The 19,330-nt window shown below is 53.4% G+C and overlaps 2 protein-coding genes across 5 annotated transcripts; both read left to right on the forward strand.

Annotated features, from left to right (window-relative positions):
• The first annotated feature begins 953 nt into the window (after positions 1-953).
• Mapk12 (mitogen-activated protein kinase 12) lies at positions 954-12,253 on the forward strand. Its single transcript, XM_040753992.1, has 12 exons — positions 954-1,322; positions 1,420-1,549; positions 4,377-4,435; positions 6,847-6,958; positions 7,072-7,101; positions 7,582-7,629; positions 8,350-8,464; positions 9,362-9,433; positions 9,532-9,611; positions 9,687-9,765; positions 9,846-10,019; positions 11,693-12,253. Exons 1-12 carry the CDS (start codon positions 1,198-1,200, stop codon positions 11,770-11,772), a joined length of 1,104 nt encoding a protein of 367 aa, XP_040609926.1. The 5' UTR covers positions 954-1,197; the 3' UTR covers positions 11,773-12,253.
• Positions 12,254-13,735: 1,482 nt separating this feature from the next.
• On the forward strand, positions 13,736-19,198 carry Hdac10 (histone deacetylase 10). Of its 4 annotated transcripts, none has more exons than XM_013111163.3 (20): positions 13,753-14,289; positions 14,361-14,495; positions 14,670-14,766; positions 14,974-15,071; positions 15,177-15,281; positions 15,432-15,500; positions 15,624-15,750; positions 15,901-15,966; positions 16,197-16,256; positions 16,336-16,425; positions 16,551-16,657; positions 16,729-16,793; positions 16,882-17,122; positions 17,220-17,307; positions 17,750-17,841; positions 17,956-18,012; positions 18,291-18,369; positions 18,531-18,713; positions 18,806-18,965; positions 19,048-19,198. In XM_013111163.3, exons 1-20 carry the CDS (start codon positions 14,231-14,233, stop codon positions 19,080-19,082), a joined length of 2,013 nt encoding a protein of 670 aa, XP_012966617.1. In that variant the 5' UTR covers positions 13,753-14,230; the 3' UTR covers positions 19,083-19,198. The 4 variants fall into 4 exon arrangements, 3 of the variants coding, with proteins under 3 accessions (XP_012966615.1, XP_012966617.1, XP_012966616.1); XM_013111162.3 differs by having other exon boundaries at positions 13,755-14,289; positions 16,870-17,122; XM_013111161.3 differs by having other exon boundaries at positions 13,750-14,289; positions 16,551-17,122.
• The last annotated feature ends 132 nt before the right edge of the window (positions 19,199-19,330 follow it).

Raw genomic sequence — 19,330 nt, forward strand, 5'->3', positions numbered from 1 at the left:
GTGCAAAGCTGCCCTGGCTGGCCTTGAGCTGCTGATTCATGGCAGCAGGCAGCAGGCAGGCATGGAGGGAGGGGAAGAGCCTTCTGGGGGATCTTGTTACTACTCATCAACCCAGTGGGATCCTGGAATGGACTTTGGTCGCTAGGCTGTGGGAAGGATGGTGGCTTTACCTTCTGGGAGCATCTGGTTCAGGTCTGGGCCAGATCCCCTGAGAGAAAGCTCACATAGAAGCCCCTCTTTTTCCCGGGGGCAGGCACACCTTTAGCTCATTCCAGGCTTCGAAGGCTAAACTGGGTAGCAGGTGCAATAGATCGAGGGGCCAGTCCTAGTCATTGCTTGAAGCTGGCACTCCAAATACCAGGTAGGGACCAGGGCTGGGAACAGAGGTGCAAGCCGGCCCTAGAAGGGCCTATATGAGCAAGTCCTCCGGTTCCTAGATTAGGAAGCTAAGAGCTAGTGGCCACAGTGGGTTTGCGATGCAACCTGAGATGTCCGGGAGACAGAACCAAATACCTCCTTCATAGAGAAGGAGATGAATGGATCAGCTCCAGGGGCGGGGCATCCTTGGGAAAGAAGAGTTGACAAGGAACGGAAAAACAATTGGGATGGGGTGTGATTAGTAAATGGCAGGTGGACCTGACCTGGGCTGGAGTAAGTTGGTGAGCTCAAGTTGCCTAGAATGGGCCCCGACGTTCTGGAAGGACAGGAAAGGTTGGAATCCAGAGAAGCACCTGCTAAGAGCCCAGGGCGGAGAAGTCTAGTGAGGATAGAGGGATAGAGGCCGGCCAGGGTGTTTCAGCGCCACCTTCCGCCCCAGGTCCCGAGTGAGCTAAGGGGCAGCTCCCCGCTCCCCCGCCCTCCCTTCCCAAGCCTTCCGCCCAACCCCGGAGGCCTCCTCAGGTTTCCGCAGGGGCCGGAGGGCAGACGGGGGTGTCACGTGTTAAGGGCTCGGGGTCCCGGTTGGTCAGTGGACCGGGAGGGACCACTTCGCTGGCCAGAGACAAGGGTCGGGTGGGAGTTGGCGGTTACAGGGAGTTTAGGGTGACGACCCCAAGAGAAGAGCCCGTAAGGGAAAGCCCCGGAGGCGGGCGGGCGGCCAGGCAGCGCGGAGCCTGCCCTGCCACGCAGTGACCCGGGGCGCGCGGGCGGATCCCCTGATCCTAGGTCGGGTCCTGGGGTACGGTGCTCCAGCCGGGGATGAGCTCCCCGCCACCCGCCCGCAAGGGCTTTTACCGCCAGGAGGTGACCAAAACGGCCTGGGAAGTGCGCGCCGTGTACCAGGACCTGCAGCCCGTTGGCTCTGGTGCCTATGGTGCAGTGTGGTGAGCGTTCGCCGGGCGGGGCAGCAGGCAGGGCAGGCGGCGGCTGGCGGCTGGCGATTACGGGGTGGGTTCTCTAGCCAAGCTGTTCGCCCCGCAGCTCTGCAATAGACAGTCGCACTGGTAACAAGGTGGCCATCAAGAAGTTGTACCGGCCCTTCCAGTCGGAGCTGTTTGCCAAGCGCGCCTACAGAGAGCTGCGCCTCCTCAAACATATGCGCCACGAGAACGTGAGTCCAACGCCCGCCCCAGACGCGGACATTGTGCACTGGCCACTTCTCATCCTGCCCTCCCCTGCAGTCCTGTCCGCTGCCTCTGCTTCCCTGAGTCTGGTACCTCCTACCTAGTTAGCCTCCAGCTTGAGTAAGCTATTAGCAGCTTCCAGGAGGGAAGTGGAGACAGATCCCAGACCCCTTTCTGAGCGACACTGCAAGTTCAGCCCCCGCCCGCTTCAGTGACTTGGTTTCATCTTCTGCCCACCTCTACTTTCTCAGCCCAGGCAGTGGTCAGGGTATGTTCTAGGCGTAAGGCCTCCTCGGGGCTCACTTCAAACCCTGTCTCCATTCAGGCTGGTGGGAAGAGGATTTTCCTGGAAGGGGCGTCTCTTCCCCACCTAGAGTTATGCACTTTGGCTCTATCACCCCAAAGCCTCCAGTCTCTATGGATACGGGTTTAAGGAGAAGAGCAGGGCTTAAGGAACAGAGCGGTACAGTCACCACTGTGGGTGTGTATTTCTTCTGTCAGGGAAAGCATCGCATTTCCAATCCCACCTACCCATGGCAGGACACTGCACATGGCTTGCCCCTGTGCTTCTCATAACAGCCTTGTTGACCATCAGAATGCTTCCGGCAGCCGGGGCTGTGTCTTCATGTGGTTCATTCTGAGGCTGTGAGTTCTGAACAGTTGTGCTAGTCCTGAAGTATGTTTTAACCTGCTGGATCATCAGAGCCAGTAGCCCCCGCCCATGGAACAATGAACTCCCTGTAGCTAACCGCAAACTGACCCCCATTGCTTCGTCATTGCCATTCTTGGTTGATGTGTTGGATCTTTGTTTCTTTTCTTCATGAAGCCTGACTAAGATGGATGCCTGCTTTGTCTACCTCTCCACTTCCCCATAAACCTGTAAACGGTTAAAAAAAAACCAACTTGGGAGGCAGAGGCAGGCGGATCTCTGTGAGTTCAAGGCCAGCCTGGTCTACAGAGTGAGTTCCAGGACAGCCAAGGCTACACAGGAAAACCCTGTCTTGAAAAACTAAAACAAACAAAACAGTAAAAGGCTTTGTTCTCATGGGGGTAGCCTCCCCTATCCTCAGAGCCCCCGGTCCCACCTAGCCACCCACTTACCCGCACCCTACTCCAGCCAAGGGTTCTGGGCCTCTTCATTCGTTCCCACTTGTGAGTGAGTCTGTGGGTCAACCCTGCCTTGCCAAGGGTCTTACACCAAGCTACTGCCCTGCCCTTGCGTGGGTACGCTGGCATTCAGGATTCCTCAACACCTTCTGGAAAGCTGCCACTGTAGCTCCCTTCTCACATGGAAACTGATGTTTGGACAGGCTGTGTGCCCCACTTACCAGAAGTGGGGTTGCCACAGATCCAGCCCTAGTCTTCATTCCCTTCTCCTCAAGCTCTGGTCCTTGGCTCTGGGTCACATCTACACCACAACAGTGCAGAAGTCTTATTCCTTTGATGGACTTAGCTTGACCTGTTCCCTATCTATTCTGCCCAGAACGCTAAGCTCTCAGGTCACGTCTGTGGTTTATCTGCCCCCAGGCCTTTCCTGTCCATGTTCTTCCCCCCCAACTCTAGCCATGACCAAAGTGGTTACTCAGCTGCCCTCTACCTCCTGTCCGGCTATTTTTTATTTTATTTTATTTTATTTTTAGAGACAGGGTTTCTCTGTGTAGCTTTGGAGCCTGTCCTGGCACTTGCTCTGTAGACCAGGCTGGCCTTGAGCTCACAAAGCTCCGCCTACCTCTGACTCCCAAGAGCTGGGATTAAAGGTGTGTGCCACCAATGCCTGGCCCTCATGTCTAGTCTTGCCTCATTGAATCTGTCCTTTCATTGAAATTCAGAGTACACAATTCAGCATTATATCTATCTATTTTTTGGTTGTTGTTGTTTCTTTTCACTTTTTGGTTTTTCGAGACAAGGTTTCCTCTGTGTAACAGCTCTGGGTGTCTTGGAACTCACTTTGTAGACCAGGCTGGCCTCAAATGCACAGAGATCTGCCTGCCTCTGCCTCCTGAGTGCTGGGGTTACAGGTGTGTGTCACCACCGGCCAGCCTCAGAATTATATCTTTGTTTAAATCCTTCCACAGCAGCTCTGTGGATCAAAGCCAAATCTTCCTCTGGGATGTGAGTCTGAGGCCTTCTTTTGGCTCCCTCTGCCTTCTCCTTGAGTCCGTATTGGCCTGGGCTTTAGCTACTTGGACTTCCTCCCTGTTCCTTACTCTTGAGGTGTTTTCTGTGCTGCTTTGGCCATCAGGCACCCTTTGCTCTTTTACTCATTCCTCCTGATAGTTGGATATCAGGGAGGCCTCCCTTGACCCCAGAGTTCCTGTCCCCCACCCAAGTACTGGGAAACCATTGTCACATTGTCCATCTGTTGTCCAACTCCCTCAACCAGAATCTGTGTTTGAATTGGGGCTTCTCCTTGGCCTAGACAGCTAGGGGATAGCCCCAGGAAGAACCTACCAGGTATTTGTTCCTCCCAAGGGACTGTTCCCACTTTGGTCTTGGGTCTGCTTCATTGAGGAGGAAAAAAGGGTGGGGGTGGGTGGGTGGGAACTAAGGGGTTGGATTGCTCAGAAGCCTGGAGTGAACCCAGACTTGAGACTGCCCCTCCCCCAAGAGTATCCCGGCTGTCAGCATCCAAAAATAGACCGTGTCTGTGGGCAAATGTACCAGGGTGGGGGCCGAGCTGACAGTGGGCACAGTGGAGGAGACAGGGATAGTTATAGGAGGGTTTTCTCCCTAGAGTACAGTGCCACCCTGGGCGTGCACTGAGTCCATGCCTCTCTCATGTGCTCTCCATCCTGTCTGGCACTTGTTCCCCAGGTGATTGGGCTACTGGATGTGTTCACGCCTGATGAGACTCTGGATGACTTCACAGACTTGTAAGTGCTGGCCTGTTCTGGCCCAGTGGGTGGAGGGATCCTGGGTAGCTTCTAGGTGTCAGCTTAAGATTCTGGGTCAGGTTGGGGGCCTTCTCCCAGAGCCCAAGTGAAGGAGAGGGTGCACACTGCCCAGTCACCTCTCTCACCAGAGTCTAGTCCACACTCCGACACACTCCTGGTGCTATGAACCCTGGCGTGCCCTGGGAGAGCCGTGTCTCTTTGTTCTTTCAAGCTTGATACTTGGACACATACATGGCCTCAAGTTTTATGGTTGTGTTTGAGACCCTGACATCCAACATGCGGTCCCCAAGTCCCCAATCTGAACTGTTGCTGCCTTTTGCTGTCAGATGGGGCCTGTTCTGTCCAGTGGTTGGTCGTCCCTGTACTCATACTGTTATCAACCAGAGGCCTGGGAAGGACTGGAGCAGGTAGCAGGCTCTTTGTTGCTGACTGGCAGAGGTCATGATATACTATGGCCCCGTTGTCCCCTGGGAGGGGTGATAATGCCATTCTCCTTTGTCTATCCCTTCTGCCCACCTGAACATCCAACTTTGCAGCCCCAATCCCTGCCACAGATTCCTGGTTACCCTGTGTGTGGCAGGAGGGACCCGGGCAGCTTCTGGGTACTGGCTTCAGGTTCTAAGTGGACTTGAGGCCGTCTTCCCATGGCCCAAGTGAAGGCTGAAATGCCTGCTCCCACTCACTCCTCACCACACTCCCATCTACTATTGATACCCTGGATAATGACACGCTCTGGTAGAACCAGACCTTCTTTTCCTTCTAAGCCTGGCGTTTGGGCCCTCACAGTGCCTGAGGTTTCGGTACAACTAAATGATCTGAAGTGTCAGCCCCAGGTGCAGCCCTAGCTGCTCACCTGGCATATGATGCCCTTCAGTCAGGGATTTTAAAACCCTGAGGCAGAGTGCGGTGGCACACACTTGCAATCCCAGCATGTGGGAGATGGACATAGGCGGATCAGGAGTTGGAGGCCATTTTGGACTGTATGAGACCCCATCTTAAACAAAACAAAACAACAAAGAAACAAACAAGACAAAACAAAAAAAAAAAAAAACAGGGGCTGGAGAGATTGCTCAGTGGTTAAAGGCACTGGCTGTTCTTCCAGAGGACCTGGGTTTAATTCCCAGCACCCACATGGCAGCTCACAACTGTCTGTAACTCGAGTCCCAGAGGAGTTGGTGCCCTCTTTTGGCCTCCCATGGGCACTGCATACATGTGGTTCACAGAAATACAAGGAGACATGTAAAAAAAAAACTGGAAACAAAACAAGACAGGTTATGGTGATGCAGGCCTTTAATTCTAGCTTGTTGGAGGCAGCAGCAGGGGCAAGGACAGAGACAGAGTTCTCTGAGTTTGAGGCCATCCTGTTCTGCGCAGTGAGTTCTAAGCCAGACAGGACTGCAAAGTGAAACCTTTCCTCAAAAACAAACAAAACCTGGCCTGGAGAGATGGATGAGTGGTTAAAAGCACTGGCTGTTCTTCCAGAGGCCCCAGGTTCAAATCCCAGCACCCACATGGAGGCTCACAACTGTCTGTAACACCAGTTCCAGGGCATCTGGCTCCCTCACATGGACATATGCAGGCAAAACACTAATGCACATAAAAAATAAGTTATTAAAAAGAAAGAAAGAGCTGGGCGGTGGTGGTGCACCCCTTTAATCCCAGCACTCGGGAGGCAGAGGCAGGCAGATCTTTGTGAGTTCAAGACCAGCCTAGTCTACAGGACAGCCTCCAAAGCTACAGAGAAACCCTGTCTCAAAAAAAAAAAAAAAAAAAGAAAGAAAGAAAGAGGGCTAGAGAGATGGCTCAGAGGTTAAGAGCACTGGCTGCTCTTCCAGAGGTCCTGAGTTCAATTCCCAACAACCATATGGTGGCTCACAACCATCTACAATGAGATCTGGTATCCTCTTCTAGCCTGTACGCAGACATGTGGGAAGAATACTGTATACTTAATATATACATAAATAAAATCTTAAAAAAAGAAACAAACAACCCCCCAACCCAAACAGAACAACCCTGACCTGAAGCCCACTCTCTGCCTGCCATTTTGGAAAGAGGGGGTGTGGGCATACATGGAGGTGGTGTAATTGCCAAGGATAGGTGTGGACAGATTCTAGGATGGAGTCAGCAGGGCATGGTGGGGGTAGAGGCACCATAGGATGGTAGGACCCCAAAACTAGTGAGGAATGGGTGCTACAGAGTAATACTTTAGGGGCCCCTGCTGGGTGTTAGCTTGGGTCTAGGGACCAGCCCTGCTCCATTGGCTGTGGATCGAGTGGGTGTTAGCTTAGGTCTAGGGACCAGCCCTGCTCCATTGGCTGTGGATCCAGTGTGTGTTAGCTTAGGTCTAGGGACCAGCCCTGCTCCACTGGCTGCATCCCTTGCTTTCACAGCTACCTGGTGATGCCGTTCATGGGCACTGATCTGGGCAAGCTGATGAAGCATGAGACTCTGAGTGAAGACAGAATCCAGTTTCTTGTGTATCAGATGCTGAAAGGGCTGAAGGTGAGCTTTGCTGAGGTGGCCACGGAGGGTGGGCAGAGCTTGCTGGTTGGGCAGAGTGGGACTCTGTGGCTTGGTGTGTCCCCTGAGCTGATGACTGATCTTCTCTCCCACAGTATATCCATGCTGCTGGCGTCATCCACAGAGTGAGTCCTGGTAGGGCTGGGAGATTACCCATCTGCCCCTCCCCAGCTATGTAAACACAAGAGTTCAACCCCAGCTTTCATTGCTTACCCATAAAAAGGCAACATAGAAGTATCGAGGTGGGGGTGGCTGGGATGGGACTGGAGAGATGGCTCAGTGGTTAAGAACACTAGCTGGTCCTCCAGAGGTCCTGAGTTCAATTCCCAGCAACCACATGGTGGCTCACAACCATCTCTAATGAGATCTGGTGCCCTCATCTAGCCTGCATTGGTACACTATATATAATAAACAAACAAATCTTTAAAAAAAAAAAGTATGGCGGGGATGCGTATAATCAATCCCGAGTTGAAAGCCTGCCCTGAGGACCCCAGCCCCTCTGCCCTCCTTCAAAAGGGTCAGGCCTATTTTTGGTGGCCCTAGTGAAGTACTGCCTGAGTCTTGCTTTGGCAGGTGGGTCACAGTGGCCTCCTTTCTTCCCTCAGGACTTGAAGCCTGGGAACCTGGCTGTGAATGAGGACTGTGAGCTGAAGGTATCACTGGGTGGGGAAGGCGGCCAAGATAGGGTGTGGGGAACCCGTCTATCTCCCTACTGGCCTGCTTGACTGTGGGCCCAGGAAAAGGGACACACCTCAGGCATCTGAGGCTGAGCAGCTAGCTAATGGGGTTAGGTACCTGCTTTAGGTAAAGAGCGGGTGAACGTCCCTAGTCACTCAGGAGTTTGGAGGTTTCTTTTTTTTTTTTTTTTTTTTTTTTTGGTTTTTCGAGACAGGGTTTCTCTGTGGCTTTGGAGGCTGTCCTGGAACTCACTTTGTAGACCAGGCTGACCTCGAACTCACAGAGATCTGCCTGCCTCTGCCTCCCGAGGGCTGGGATTAAAGGCATGCGCCACCAACGCCCGGCGAGTTTGGAGGTTTCTAAAGGTGATGGGGTGAGGAGATGGCAAAATAGAAGAAAATCCTTAGCACTTGCCCCTGAGTTGGGTAGGGCCAGGAGAACTGACCACAGGGAGAAGCCTGGGGGTGGGGGAAACCCAGAGTGGAGACCGCAAGCCCAGCTTCTTAGAGTCTTCTGTCCTCAGGAAGAAGCCTGGGGGGGGAGACCCAGAGTGGAGAGCACAAGCCCAGCTTCTTAGAGTCTTCTGTCCTCAGGGAGAAGCCTGGGGGGGGGACCCAGAGTGGAGAGCGCAAGCCCAAGTTCTTAGAGTCTTCTGTTCTCAGTGTCTTAGTCTCACCTCCCTGATACGTCTACAGATCCTAGACTTTGGCCTAGCCAGACAGGCAGACAGTGAGATGACAGGATATGTGGTCACCAGGTGGTACCGGGCACCAGAGGTCATCTTGAATTGGATGCGCTACACACAAACAGGTAAGAGGCTATCCAAAGGTTCCAGTGCACACCACCCATGCTCACCCATTCATTTTTATTTTACAACTATTTTTGTAGTGTGGGGGATGGAGCCCAGAGTCTTCCTCATGCTAGGCAAGTGCCCTGTCATTGAGACACACCTCAGCTCAGCCCTTCCTCCCTAGTGTCATTATTTTATACCGTTGGCTTGGTTTTTATTTATTTTTTATTGGTTTTTGGAGACATGGTCTCACTATGTAGCTCTGGCTATTCCTGGAGCTCACAACGTAGACCAGGCTGGCCTTGAATCCATAGAGATCCACCTGCTTCTGCCTCTCAAGTGCTGGAATTAAAGGCATGTGTCACCATGTCCAGCTTCTTCATTTTTAAAAATTTTATTTAGTTTATGTGTATAAATACTTATCTGCATGTATAACTATACAATCACATGTGTGTAAGTACTTATCTGCATGTATAGCTATACAATCACATGTGTGTAAGTACTTATCTGCATGTATGGCTATACAATCACGTGTGTGGTTGGTACATGCAGAGGCCAGAAGATGGTGTTGGATCTCCTAGAACTGGAGTCACAGATAGTTGTAAGCTGCCATGGGGTTGCTGGAAACCAAACCAAGGACTTCTGAAAGAGCAGCCAGTGCTGTTAACTGATTAGCCTTCTCTCCAGCCCCCTTTTCAATCTTGATAGAGAACCTTTTGTAGACACTACCCTGGGAGGCTAATGAGCTGGAGTGGAACTCTGCTACCCTTCTCCATGACTGACTGTACTTCATGCCTGTGTACACACCCCTCCAGGCCATGTATACTTATGTGGTCTCTTGCATGTCCCCTTCTCTTGGCTCATGAATATGAATGCTATCCTTGTCTATGGGGGCACTGATGGGACTTCTATCTCAGTGGACATTTGGTCTGTTGGCTGTATCATGGCGGAGATGATTACGGGAAAGATTCTGTTCAAAGGCAATGACCGTATCCTTCTGTGTAGAACATCATGGGACTTTGGCCAAGGTGTGGGTTCTGGGTGGGCCACCTTCTGCCTTTGCACTGCGTTCCTGACCTTGGAACAGACCTGGACCAGCTGAAGGAGATCATGAAGGTCACAGGGACACCCCCTCCTGAGTTTGTACAGAAGTTACAGAGTGCTGAGGTCAGTGGGGAGCTGGGTGGTGGCCTGGACTTGGGTCTGGGAGTTGGCCTGTCACTCTTGCCCTCCTCTTCACAGGCCAAGAACTACATGGAAGGCCTCCCTGAGCTGGAGAAGAAGGATTTTGCCTCTGTCCTGACCAATGCAAGCCCTCAGGGTAGGGCTGGGGAGGGTAAAGGTCTCAGGCTGCTGGGTATGCCCTATTCTGTGGCTTGGCCTGATTTGCTCACTCCACAGCTGTGAACCTTCTGGAAAAGATGCTGGTGCTGGATGCAGAACAGCGGGTGACAGCAGCTGAGGCCCTGGCCCATCCATACTTCGAGTCCTTGCAGGACACTGAGGATGAGCCCAAGGCCCAGAAATATGATGACTCCTTTGATGAAATAGACCGCACCCTTGAGGAATGGAAGCGTGAGTGTGGGTGGATTCCACACAATGTCTGGCTTTAGACCCTATGTGCCCTGTATAGATGAGCCTCTGACCCCTCCCCCCAACACACACTGTTGCAGATGAGATACAAGGTTGGGAGGTTAAGGGTATTGTGGGGCTGTACAACTTGGCCAGGTTGACTTCTGGCTGTAGCAGAAGGCAGTAGGGAAGACTATTCCTTGTAGGAGCTCCTTCAAAGGCTGGCACGTGATGGGTCCCGAGGACTGTAGAGCATCTGTGTGCTCAGGGCAGCGGTGCCCTTGGTCTCTACTGGTGCCCCAGCCTCTTCCCCGCCCCTGTTGCCCAGCATCCTCGTGTCTGGACCACACTGGAGTCTTCTCTATCACCCTTATCCTTTTTTTTTTTCTCCGAGACAGGGTTTCTCTGTATTGTTTTGGAGGCTGTCCTGGAACTCGAGCTGTAGACCAGGCTGTCCTCCAATTTACAGAGATCTGCCTGCCTCTGCCTCCTGAGTGCTGGGATTAAAGGCATGCGCCATCAACGCCCAGCTTTTTTTTGTTTGTTTGTTAGTCACCCTTATACTTATGATTTACTTCTCACACCTTTTGAATTTATCCTTACCCCTTTTCAGGACCCCTCCTGAAACAACTACATCTTTCTCATGTTCTGTCCATGGGGGGCAGTCTGTTCCCATGCAGCCCCAAGGGCCTAACCTTTTCCTCACATCTCCAGCCCCAGATCCATCCATGGCTATGTGTCGAACCTCCAAGGTCTGGACTGTGCTCTTATATTGAGAACCCTTGAACTGGCCTCAGGCTGCCCACTGTTCTCTGAGCTGGAACTAGCCTCTGCTGTCTACTCCAGATTGGCAGGTCCAGTCTGGGGAGTAGGGACCTCTGAGGACATGTCCATGGGGCATGTTATTCCTTGTTCTGCCTGCTTTAGGCCCCCTTTTTTATTTGTTTGTTTTTGCTTTTTGAGACAGGGTTTCTCAGTATAACAGCCTCACTTTGTAGACCAGTCTGGCCTCGAACTCACAGAGATCCAAAAGTGCTGGGATTGAAAACTTGTACCACCACTATTTGGCTTCAGGCCATGTTCTTGCACTCTGATGTTGGAAAGGCTGGATGGGGTGAGGTTCTCAAATCAGGTCCTGCAAAGTTCTTCTGTACTTCTAACAGCATTCTTCCCTTCTGTGTTGTCATGCGCTTATGAGTTTGGTTCTGTGTGATGAAACCCGCCTGCTACTAAACAAAATAACTCACTTAACCACATGCCACAAGATCTGATCTGTGGTCTCCACCTACACAGTGTGCTCGGATGCTTTTGCTTTTACCATAGACCGCAGAGGACACACAGCTGAGCCCATGGACAGGAACACAAGCTCTCTCTCTCTCTCTCTCTCTCTCTCTCTCTCTCTCTCTCTCTCTCTCTCTCTCTCTCTCTCTCTCTTTCTTGTTTCTTTTTGTTTTTTTCAGACAGGGCTGTCCTGGAACTAGCTCTGGTTAGACCAGGCTGGTCTTGAACTCACAGAGATCCACCTGCCTCTGCCTCCCGAGTGCTGAAGGCGTGCACTGCACAGTGTTTTTAAGTGGGTTGATCCATTTAGGATTAAAAGCCTATGGGGTGCTGGTTTCTCCCCATAGGTGAAAGTAGACTTAACTATATCATCTGCTTCTCCTTGTTTTCTGCAGGTGTTACTTACAAAGAAGTGCTCAGCTTCAAGCCTCCCAGGCAGCTAGGAGCCAGAGTTCCAAAGGAGACAGCTCTATAAAGACCTCTGGGTAGTTTGGGGGTATCCTAAGGAGCCTGGCTGGGAGCTTCACAGGTACCCTGGAACCCCTTCCCTGGAAGAGAAGTCCTGGTTAGCACTCTGACAGTGCCTGGAACTTGTATCCACCTGGAGAGACTGAGTAGACCCTCAAGTCACAGACCCTCTGTCTCCAAACCTGCTCCTCTGCTTTTGGGTGCCCCAGATGACCCTGGCAGAACATCTAAGCTTTCTGTCCAAGATCCCCACCCAACACAGAACTAGCCTGTGAATTCTGGAGTTCCCTTCACCAGTGTGCATGGAAAGGCAGTGTCAAGGCCAACTCCTGAGAAGGAAGGACATAGAGGTTTGGGGGGTACCAACTCAGGGACATCGTCTCTCTTGTGATGGGGTGGACTCTCTTACACCCTTAGCCTGGAATGTAAACCAGCCATTGGTGCACTGAAGTGGCTGGGAGCAAATAAACCATTTTGTAGATCTCCCATTCTGACTGTGTGGCCCAATGCCTGAGCTCCCATCATTTCTGAGCTGTTAGTTGTTTGGATGAAGGGTTTTTTTTTTTTTTTTTGGTTTTTCGAGACAGGGTTTCTCTGTAGCTTTGGAGGCTGTCCTGGAACTCACGTTGTAGACCAGGCTGGCCTCGAACTCACAGAGATCCGCCTGCCTCTGTCTCCCGAGTGCTGGGATTAAAGTCGTGCGCCACCAATGCCCGGCTGAAGGGTTTTTTTTAATTGGGGGAAAGTGAATGGGGAAAAGGGGGGAGGGGAGAGGGGAGACCCAGCCTCTAGGGACAGGAGAGAGAAGAGAGAGGGGGAGAAAAAGAGAGGGGGGGTAGGGGAGAGGGAGAGGGAAAGAGAGGGAAGGAAAGGGAGAGAGAGAGAGAGAGAGAGAGAGAGAGAGAGAGAGAGAGAGAGAGAGAGAGGGTGGGGGCAGGGCTCTCTTAAAAGGGAGCATAGTGAATGTGCACAGGTGGTGCTCTTAGTGGCTGCAGCTGCAGGCATATCCTGTCAGAACACCAAGGACAGGCCAGTACAGATGCCTGAATACTAACATCTGTACCCCAGCTAGTAGAGGTGCCACACCAACTCAAGGTCAAAGTATTGGTGCCATCTAGTCCTTGCCAGTGGTCCTCATTAGGGCTTGGCCCTCTCCCTTCAGTGATTGTACTCTAATTAAGGCTTAGAGTCTGAGCAGGGTGTCTATGGAGGCTGATGCAAGGGCAGATAATGGGGAAGATGATGTTAGGACCCAGACAGATGCTCCCTTCTTTCTGAGATCACAGCATTTGTCTTCTTATTGCCAAAGCTTCTAGAGAGGGAGGTTGCCTCTGGTCTTGGAGGTTCTCTGAGACCCAGAGAGGTGGTTCCTACTCTCTGACCAACAACTCTACTGGCATCACCCTGGCAGCTTTTCCAATTAGACACCCTGGCTGTCTAATTAGATGGTCTGTGTTCTTCCCCGTGTCCTAAGGGCAGGACATAAGGGTGGGGCCTTGCATTCCTCTCATTTTGCAAGGAGTTCTGGGCAAACACACTTTGTCCATCTGGTCAGAGGAGATGCCACGGCCGTGCCTTCTTCTGCCTGACCCCCCTTGAGATAACCATGGGCAGGACTTCAAATATTTCACACCATTATGGAGGTGTGGCTCACTGCATGCCCTGTCTCACAAGACACAAAACCCAGGGCGAGTCAATGAGGAGTGCCTCTGCCTGATGCCTTTGGTCTTTAGAGAGTGGAGAGGCCTTGGGGACCAACCACAACCCGAGCCTGCACTCCATCTCCAGAGTGCAATGGGCTCCTCGGTTACCCCTGGTAGTTGTGTGTGTCTCTATGGTAGATGTCAGTGGCAGCTCCCACCCTTCACCTGGAGGAGCAGGCAAACTGGATGTGATGGACAATTGACATGTCTGACCCTGCGGTCTTAGCTGGCAGGCTAGGCTCCAGAACGCTGGGGGAAGAAGGGAGCATAGTTGTGGCTGCAGTGATCGCCTGAGGACCAGCAGTCCGGTCTTCCCAACCATTTCAAGAGGGACAATGGCGGCGGCACTGCTCGTAGGTTCCGGGCCACACGTTGTTGACGGCGGCACACAGCTGAAGCACTAGAGCCAGAGACCAGATCCACAGACGCTGACGGAGCTCATCCATCTGCTCTACTCCACCCTAATCTCGCCTGAGGGCGGGTCCGAGTCTGCAAAGGAGGAAGCCGGAAGTTAGGTGCCGGGAGCCACGCTTAGCTGGCTTTACAGCGGTTCGTTTCTGACTACCGACCGGACCAGGGCTTGGGCCTGGGTCTGGGCCTGGAGCGCTACACTCTTGTCCAGGTCCAGTGTCTGCTGCCCGGTTCTGTCCCCAGCGAGGGGCAGTTTTACGTGCTTGCTGTTAGGTGGGACTAGGCAGTGCAGTCATCTGCCAGCAGAGGGCGTGTTACGCTAGAGTGGATCAAAGTGACCACGGTGTGGCCATGGGTACAGCACTTGTGTACCACGAGGACATGACAGCCACCCGGCTGCTCTGGGATGAGTAAGTGTGTTTTGACAGAAGTAGGGGGCCGGGAGGGAACCCCCGAACACTGACGTTCTTGTCTGCCCCAGCCCCGAGTGCGAAATTGAGTGTCCGGAGCGCCTGACTGCAGCCCTGGATGGCCTGCGGCAGCGTGGCCTACAACAAAGGTGCCTGTGTTTGTCAGCTTGTGAGGCATCAGAGGAAGAGTTGGGACTGGTGCACAGGTCAGATTGTGAGGGGTCTGGGCGCCTGAACCTGTTATAGCCCTACTAGCGTCCCCTCTGTTTCACTGTGGTGTGGGCTCAAAGGCATAAGGGGAGAACTGGGTGGGCGCTCCCACCGGGAATCCCAGCTCCTTTCCTTCCTGTCCTGCTGGTGGCTTGCCTGCTGATCTGCAGCCCGGAATACGTAGCCCTGGTGCAGAGGACCCAGACCCTGGATAAGGAGGAGCTCCAGGCACTGTCTAAGCAATTCGATGCTGTCTACTTCCACCCGGTGCGGGCCAGTATACACACCCAGATTTATGTCCCCTCTCCATACCCATGTTTGCCCACCTGGCAACGTATTCTTGCTCATGCTTATGACCATTCCCTGTCGTGTCTTGCCTGCCATTGTCCCATCCCTGCCCCTCTCAGCAGTGGGAGACCTGCAACCTGGGACAAGCAGGTGGGGCAGCGGGCTAAATTGCACTCTGGTCCACAGAGCACTTTCCACTGTGCCCGGCTGGCCGTAGGGGCTGCGCTGCAGCTAGTGGATGCTGTGCTAACAGGAGCTGTGCACAATGGGCTTGCCCTGGTGAGGTGAGAACTGCCCCCCCCCCCCCCCGCTGGCTGTCTCCGTGTGACCCTGTGAGGGGACAGACTGACTGACAGGCCCTGTGCCCCCTCCCCACTTTTGCACCTCAGGCCTCCAGGACACCACAGTCAGAAGGCAGCTGCCAATGGATTCTGTGTGTTCAACAATGTGGCTATCGCAGCCAAACATGCCAAGCAGAAATATGGGTTGCAGAGGTGTGTCCAAGCGTATTACATGTGTTGGGGACACAAACTAAATAGGCAGAAGGGGAGCTGGTGGCCAAGAGATCTTATCTCCTCCCTTCACCCCGGATGGTCTCCTGGCCTAAAGGTGGCAAGGTGATCTCCAGCATTGTCTGAATTTAGGATTCTTATTGTCGACTGGGATATCCACCATGGCCAGGGGATCCAGTATATCTTTGATGATGACCCCAGGTGAGCTGGGCTGTGGACATAGCCCTTCTCTGCAATGCACTACTTTGGGGATAAACTTCAAGTTCTAGGAGGCAGGGTTATTTGAGGAGCTGTGGAACTGCTGACCCAGTCAATTGTCTACAGTGTCCTTTACTTCTCCTGGCACCGCTATGAGCATGGGCGCTTCTGGCCATTCCTTCAAGAGTCTGATTCGTGTGCAGTTGGGCAAGGGCAGGGTCAAGGCTTCACTGTCAATTTGCCCTGGAACCAGGTACCAAGTCCCCCTCCCCCCCCATCCAGCTGACCTCTCCTGCTCCCTAGCTCTGTTTGCAAATGTCACCTGGGGCATCCTGCAAGTCTCCAAAGAGCTCTGTTCTCAGGGGCGAAGCCTCCTTTGATGCTCACTCTGATCTTGCTGCAGGTTGGGATGGGAAATGCTGACTATTTGGCCGCCTTCCTGCATGTGCTGCTCCCGTTGGCCTTTGAGGTGACTGTGTGGTGGATGTCCCCCAGGGTAGGCAACCCTAGGCTAACCCAGAGTTCCACTATGAAGGCAGGAGGAGATTTGTAAGCCATCCCACCAGTGTATGAATGAGCCCTGGGGAGCGGGGAGGTGCCTCAGAAAGTCTGATATTCCGTGAATGGGCAGCATTGGGAACTCCCCTTCACCTGAACTATGGCTCTCTTTTGCCCCTTTCCACTGGACTCTGCCTATAGTTTGACCCTGAGCTGGTGCTGGTCTCGGCAGGATTTGACTCTGCCATAGGGGACCCTGAGGTGAGAGCATGGCCTGGCTGGGGAGTAACCTAGCGCCCTGGGCCCAGGCCCCTGTCATACATGATTCGCTGTGCTTCAGGGGCAGATGCAGGCCACACCTGAGTGTTTCGCCCACCTCATACAGCTGCTGCAGGTGCTGGCCGGTGGCCGGATTTGTGCTGTGTTAGAGGTAAGTGTGGAGTGGTGGGGAGGGCATGGGGCCAAGTGTGGGATCGGTCAAGGTCAGGTGTTCTGTCTGGTGTAGCCGCTCACAATAGTGACACCCCTGTTCTGTCCTGTTTCAACACTCTCTAGGGTGGATACCACCTGGAGTCCCTCTCACAGTCAGTGTGTATGATGGTGCAGACACTGCTTGGTGACCCCACACCTCCCCTTCTTGGCCTCATGGTGCCATGTCAGAGGTTTGAAGACTGGAGAGTGGGGCGGGGGGCTGAAGCAGCAGTCAGGGTTACAATGCTACTTCCTCCCATAGTGCCCTGGAGTCCATCCAGAGTGTCCAGACAGCCCAGGCCCCTCACTGGACAAGCCTCCAACAAAGTCAGTATGACCTGGACCTGGGCTGGTGGCTCCAGCTTAGGCTTCTTTGTAGTGAATGTGACTGTGACCCGTTTAGATGTGGCACCAGTTCTGAGTCCCAGCACCCACCTTCCTGAAGGGAGGTCTCTGTCTCTGCTGGCTGAGAGCTCCACCTGTGAAGTAGCAGAAGATACACCAAGCCCCCTCCCGGGCGGACTGTGGCTCCACCCTACGCCCCCAGTCTGCACAGCTGTTGCCTTGGCTGTGCCAGATGCTGCTCTGGCCTTACCTCCTAGGGTGCTCCACCAGGAAGGGTCAGCCTTGAGGGAGGAAACTGAAGCTTGGGCCAGGTGAGGAGAGCACCTGGGGATGGGGCGGTCTATGCCTGTACCCGCATGACTGATACACATTTGGTTTTCATGTGTCTCTTTGGCCTGCCCACCATAGGCCACACAAGTCCCTGGTCAAGGATGAGAAGGGTCTTGCTGCATTGGGGAAGATTCTGTGTCTCTTAGGTAGAATCCTGGATGGGCAGGTAGGTTGACAGGGGAGCTGTACGTGTGGTGGCATGTACAGGGGACTGATATGTTACCCTGTGCAGGGTTCAGGAAATGTTCTTTGACAAAGAGAGAATAGACAATTTGAAGGTTTTGTTTTCCCAAGACAGCGTTTCTTAGCTGTCCTGCAACTCACTTTGTACACCAGGCTGGCTTCAAACTCAGAGATCGCCTGCCTCTGCTTCCCGAGTGCTGGGATTAAAGGTGTGCGCCACCAACTCCTGGCTTAAGCATCTTTAGAAGTGAAGTGATTTGATTTTACAATGTAGGGAGTGTCAGTCAATAGCAGCCATTTGGACAGGACCAAAACAAGGCACAAATGGGTTTAACCTGGTTTGGGAGTTAGCCCTGACTCCTGAAAAAGCTCCATAGAGGGTGTGTATGTCAGCCTCTAGACTCCCCTGCCTATTTATTCTGTAGGTAAGAAGTGGCATAGCCGCCACAGCAGCCTGTGCCACAGCAGCAACTTTAGATGTGGTCATTCGCCGATGTCTGTCCCACGGAGCTCAGAGGTAAAGTTTGCTTGGTTGACTTGAGACTCCAAGGACCTGGGAATGCCCCCTAATGGCATGGGGGAGGGCCCCTGGAATGGGCACTGGACAGGCTATTCTGGGTCAACTTCTTAGGCTACTCTGTGTGGCCCTGGGACAGCTGGATCGACCCCTGGACCTTGCTGATGATGGGTATGATTCTTGGCTTACACATCTCCCCTGTTGTGCACGCGTATGAACAGGTGGTAGGCATTTAACTGGGAACCCAGGGTTACTGTTGGGTGGGGACATTGCAGTACAGATGGGGGTCTTTCATAGGTGCAGTTTGAGTGTGGGTGCCATACCAGGTTGGCAGCCACACGTTCCCCCTCCCTGCTGGGGCCCCAAGCTCTCCTCTATCCTCAGTTGTCAAGTTCAGGAAAGAGTCTCATGCACATATGTACATGTCCATGGTGCTCTCTCCTGGGAAGGAGAATTCTATGGCTGAACATCAGGGGCAAGGAGGCAGCTGTCGGGTCCATGTTCCACATCTCCACTCCACTGCCACAGGTGAGTGGCTGTGTTGTGGCTGGCCAGGTTCTCACTGTCCCCTGGTCTTTCCGGGGGTTTCTGCTCACAATCTAGGGTTTCTGAGATTTGGGGCGTGGTGACAGGAGCCAGCAGCTGTGTTCCCTAGATGAGAGCCTGAGGCTCTGCTGCTGTCCCCACAGACGACTGGGGGATTTCTGAGCTGCATCTTGGGTCTGGTACTGCCCCTGGCCTATGGCTTCCAGCCTGACATGGTGTTGATGGCACTGGGGCCTGCCTATGGCCTTCAGAACGCCCAGGCTGCTCTCCTGGCTGCAGTGCTTCGGGGCCCAGCAGGGGGCCGAATTCTAGCTCTAGTGGAAGAGGTAATCTGGGCAAGATGGGTAAACTGTATGGGTGGGCGGTGGATAGAAACCATTGTTTCACTGCCCTCCACCCCCCACTATCTCTGGGCCAGGAATCCGTACTCCAGCTTGCAAAGACCCTGGCACAGGTACTGCATGGAGAAGCACCTCCCAGTCTGGGCCCTTTCCTGATGGCCTCTCCAGAGGAGATCCAGGCCCTTACGTGTCTCAAAGCTCAGCTGGAGCCTCGGTGGAAGTTGCTGCAGGTGGCTGGTGAGGCACATGGGGAGGTGCGGCCCTACTTTAGAGCTGCGTGGAGCCGGCTTCACCACGCGAGCCAATTGTGCTTTTCTAGCTCCTCCACCAGGACCGTGCTCTCCAGTCGCTTGACATCGATTAAGGCGGGCGACTCCTATTTGGAGAAGAGCGCACACAGGCGGGAGGCCGACGTCCCACCTGCGCCCCAGACACCCTATCTGTAGAACAATAAATATGGGTTAAACAGAGACTACCCCTACTTCCCGCACTGAGTTCTGAGTTAAGCCTCTAGTTCCGGAAACCAAGACTGCGGCCCCACCCCTCCCGAGACCGCCCTTGATGACGTAATTCCGGCGCGTCTCTCGGTGTCTGCGGTCGCG

The sequence above is a fragment of the Mesocricetus auratus genome, unplaced genomic scaffold (genome assembly GCF_017639785.1).
Source record: "Mesocricetus auratus isolate SY011 unplaced genomic scaffold, BCM_Maur_2.0 Super-Scaffold_100010, whole genome shotgun sequence".
NCBI classification, from domain to species: Eukaryota; Metazoa; Chordata; class Mammalia; order Rodentia; family Cricetidae; genus Mesocricetus; species Mesocricetus auratus.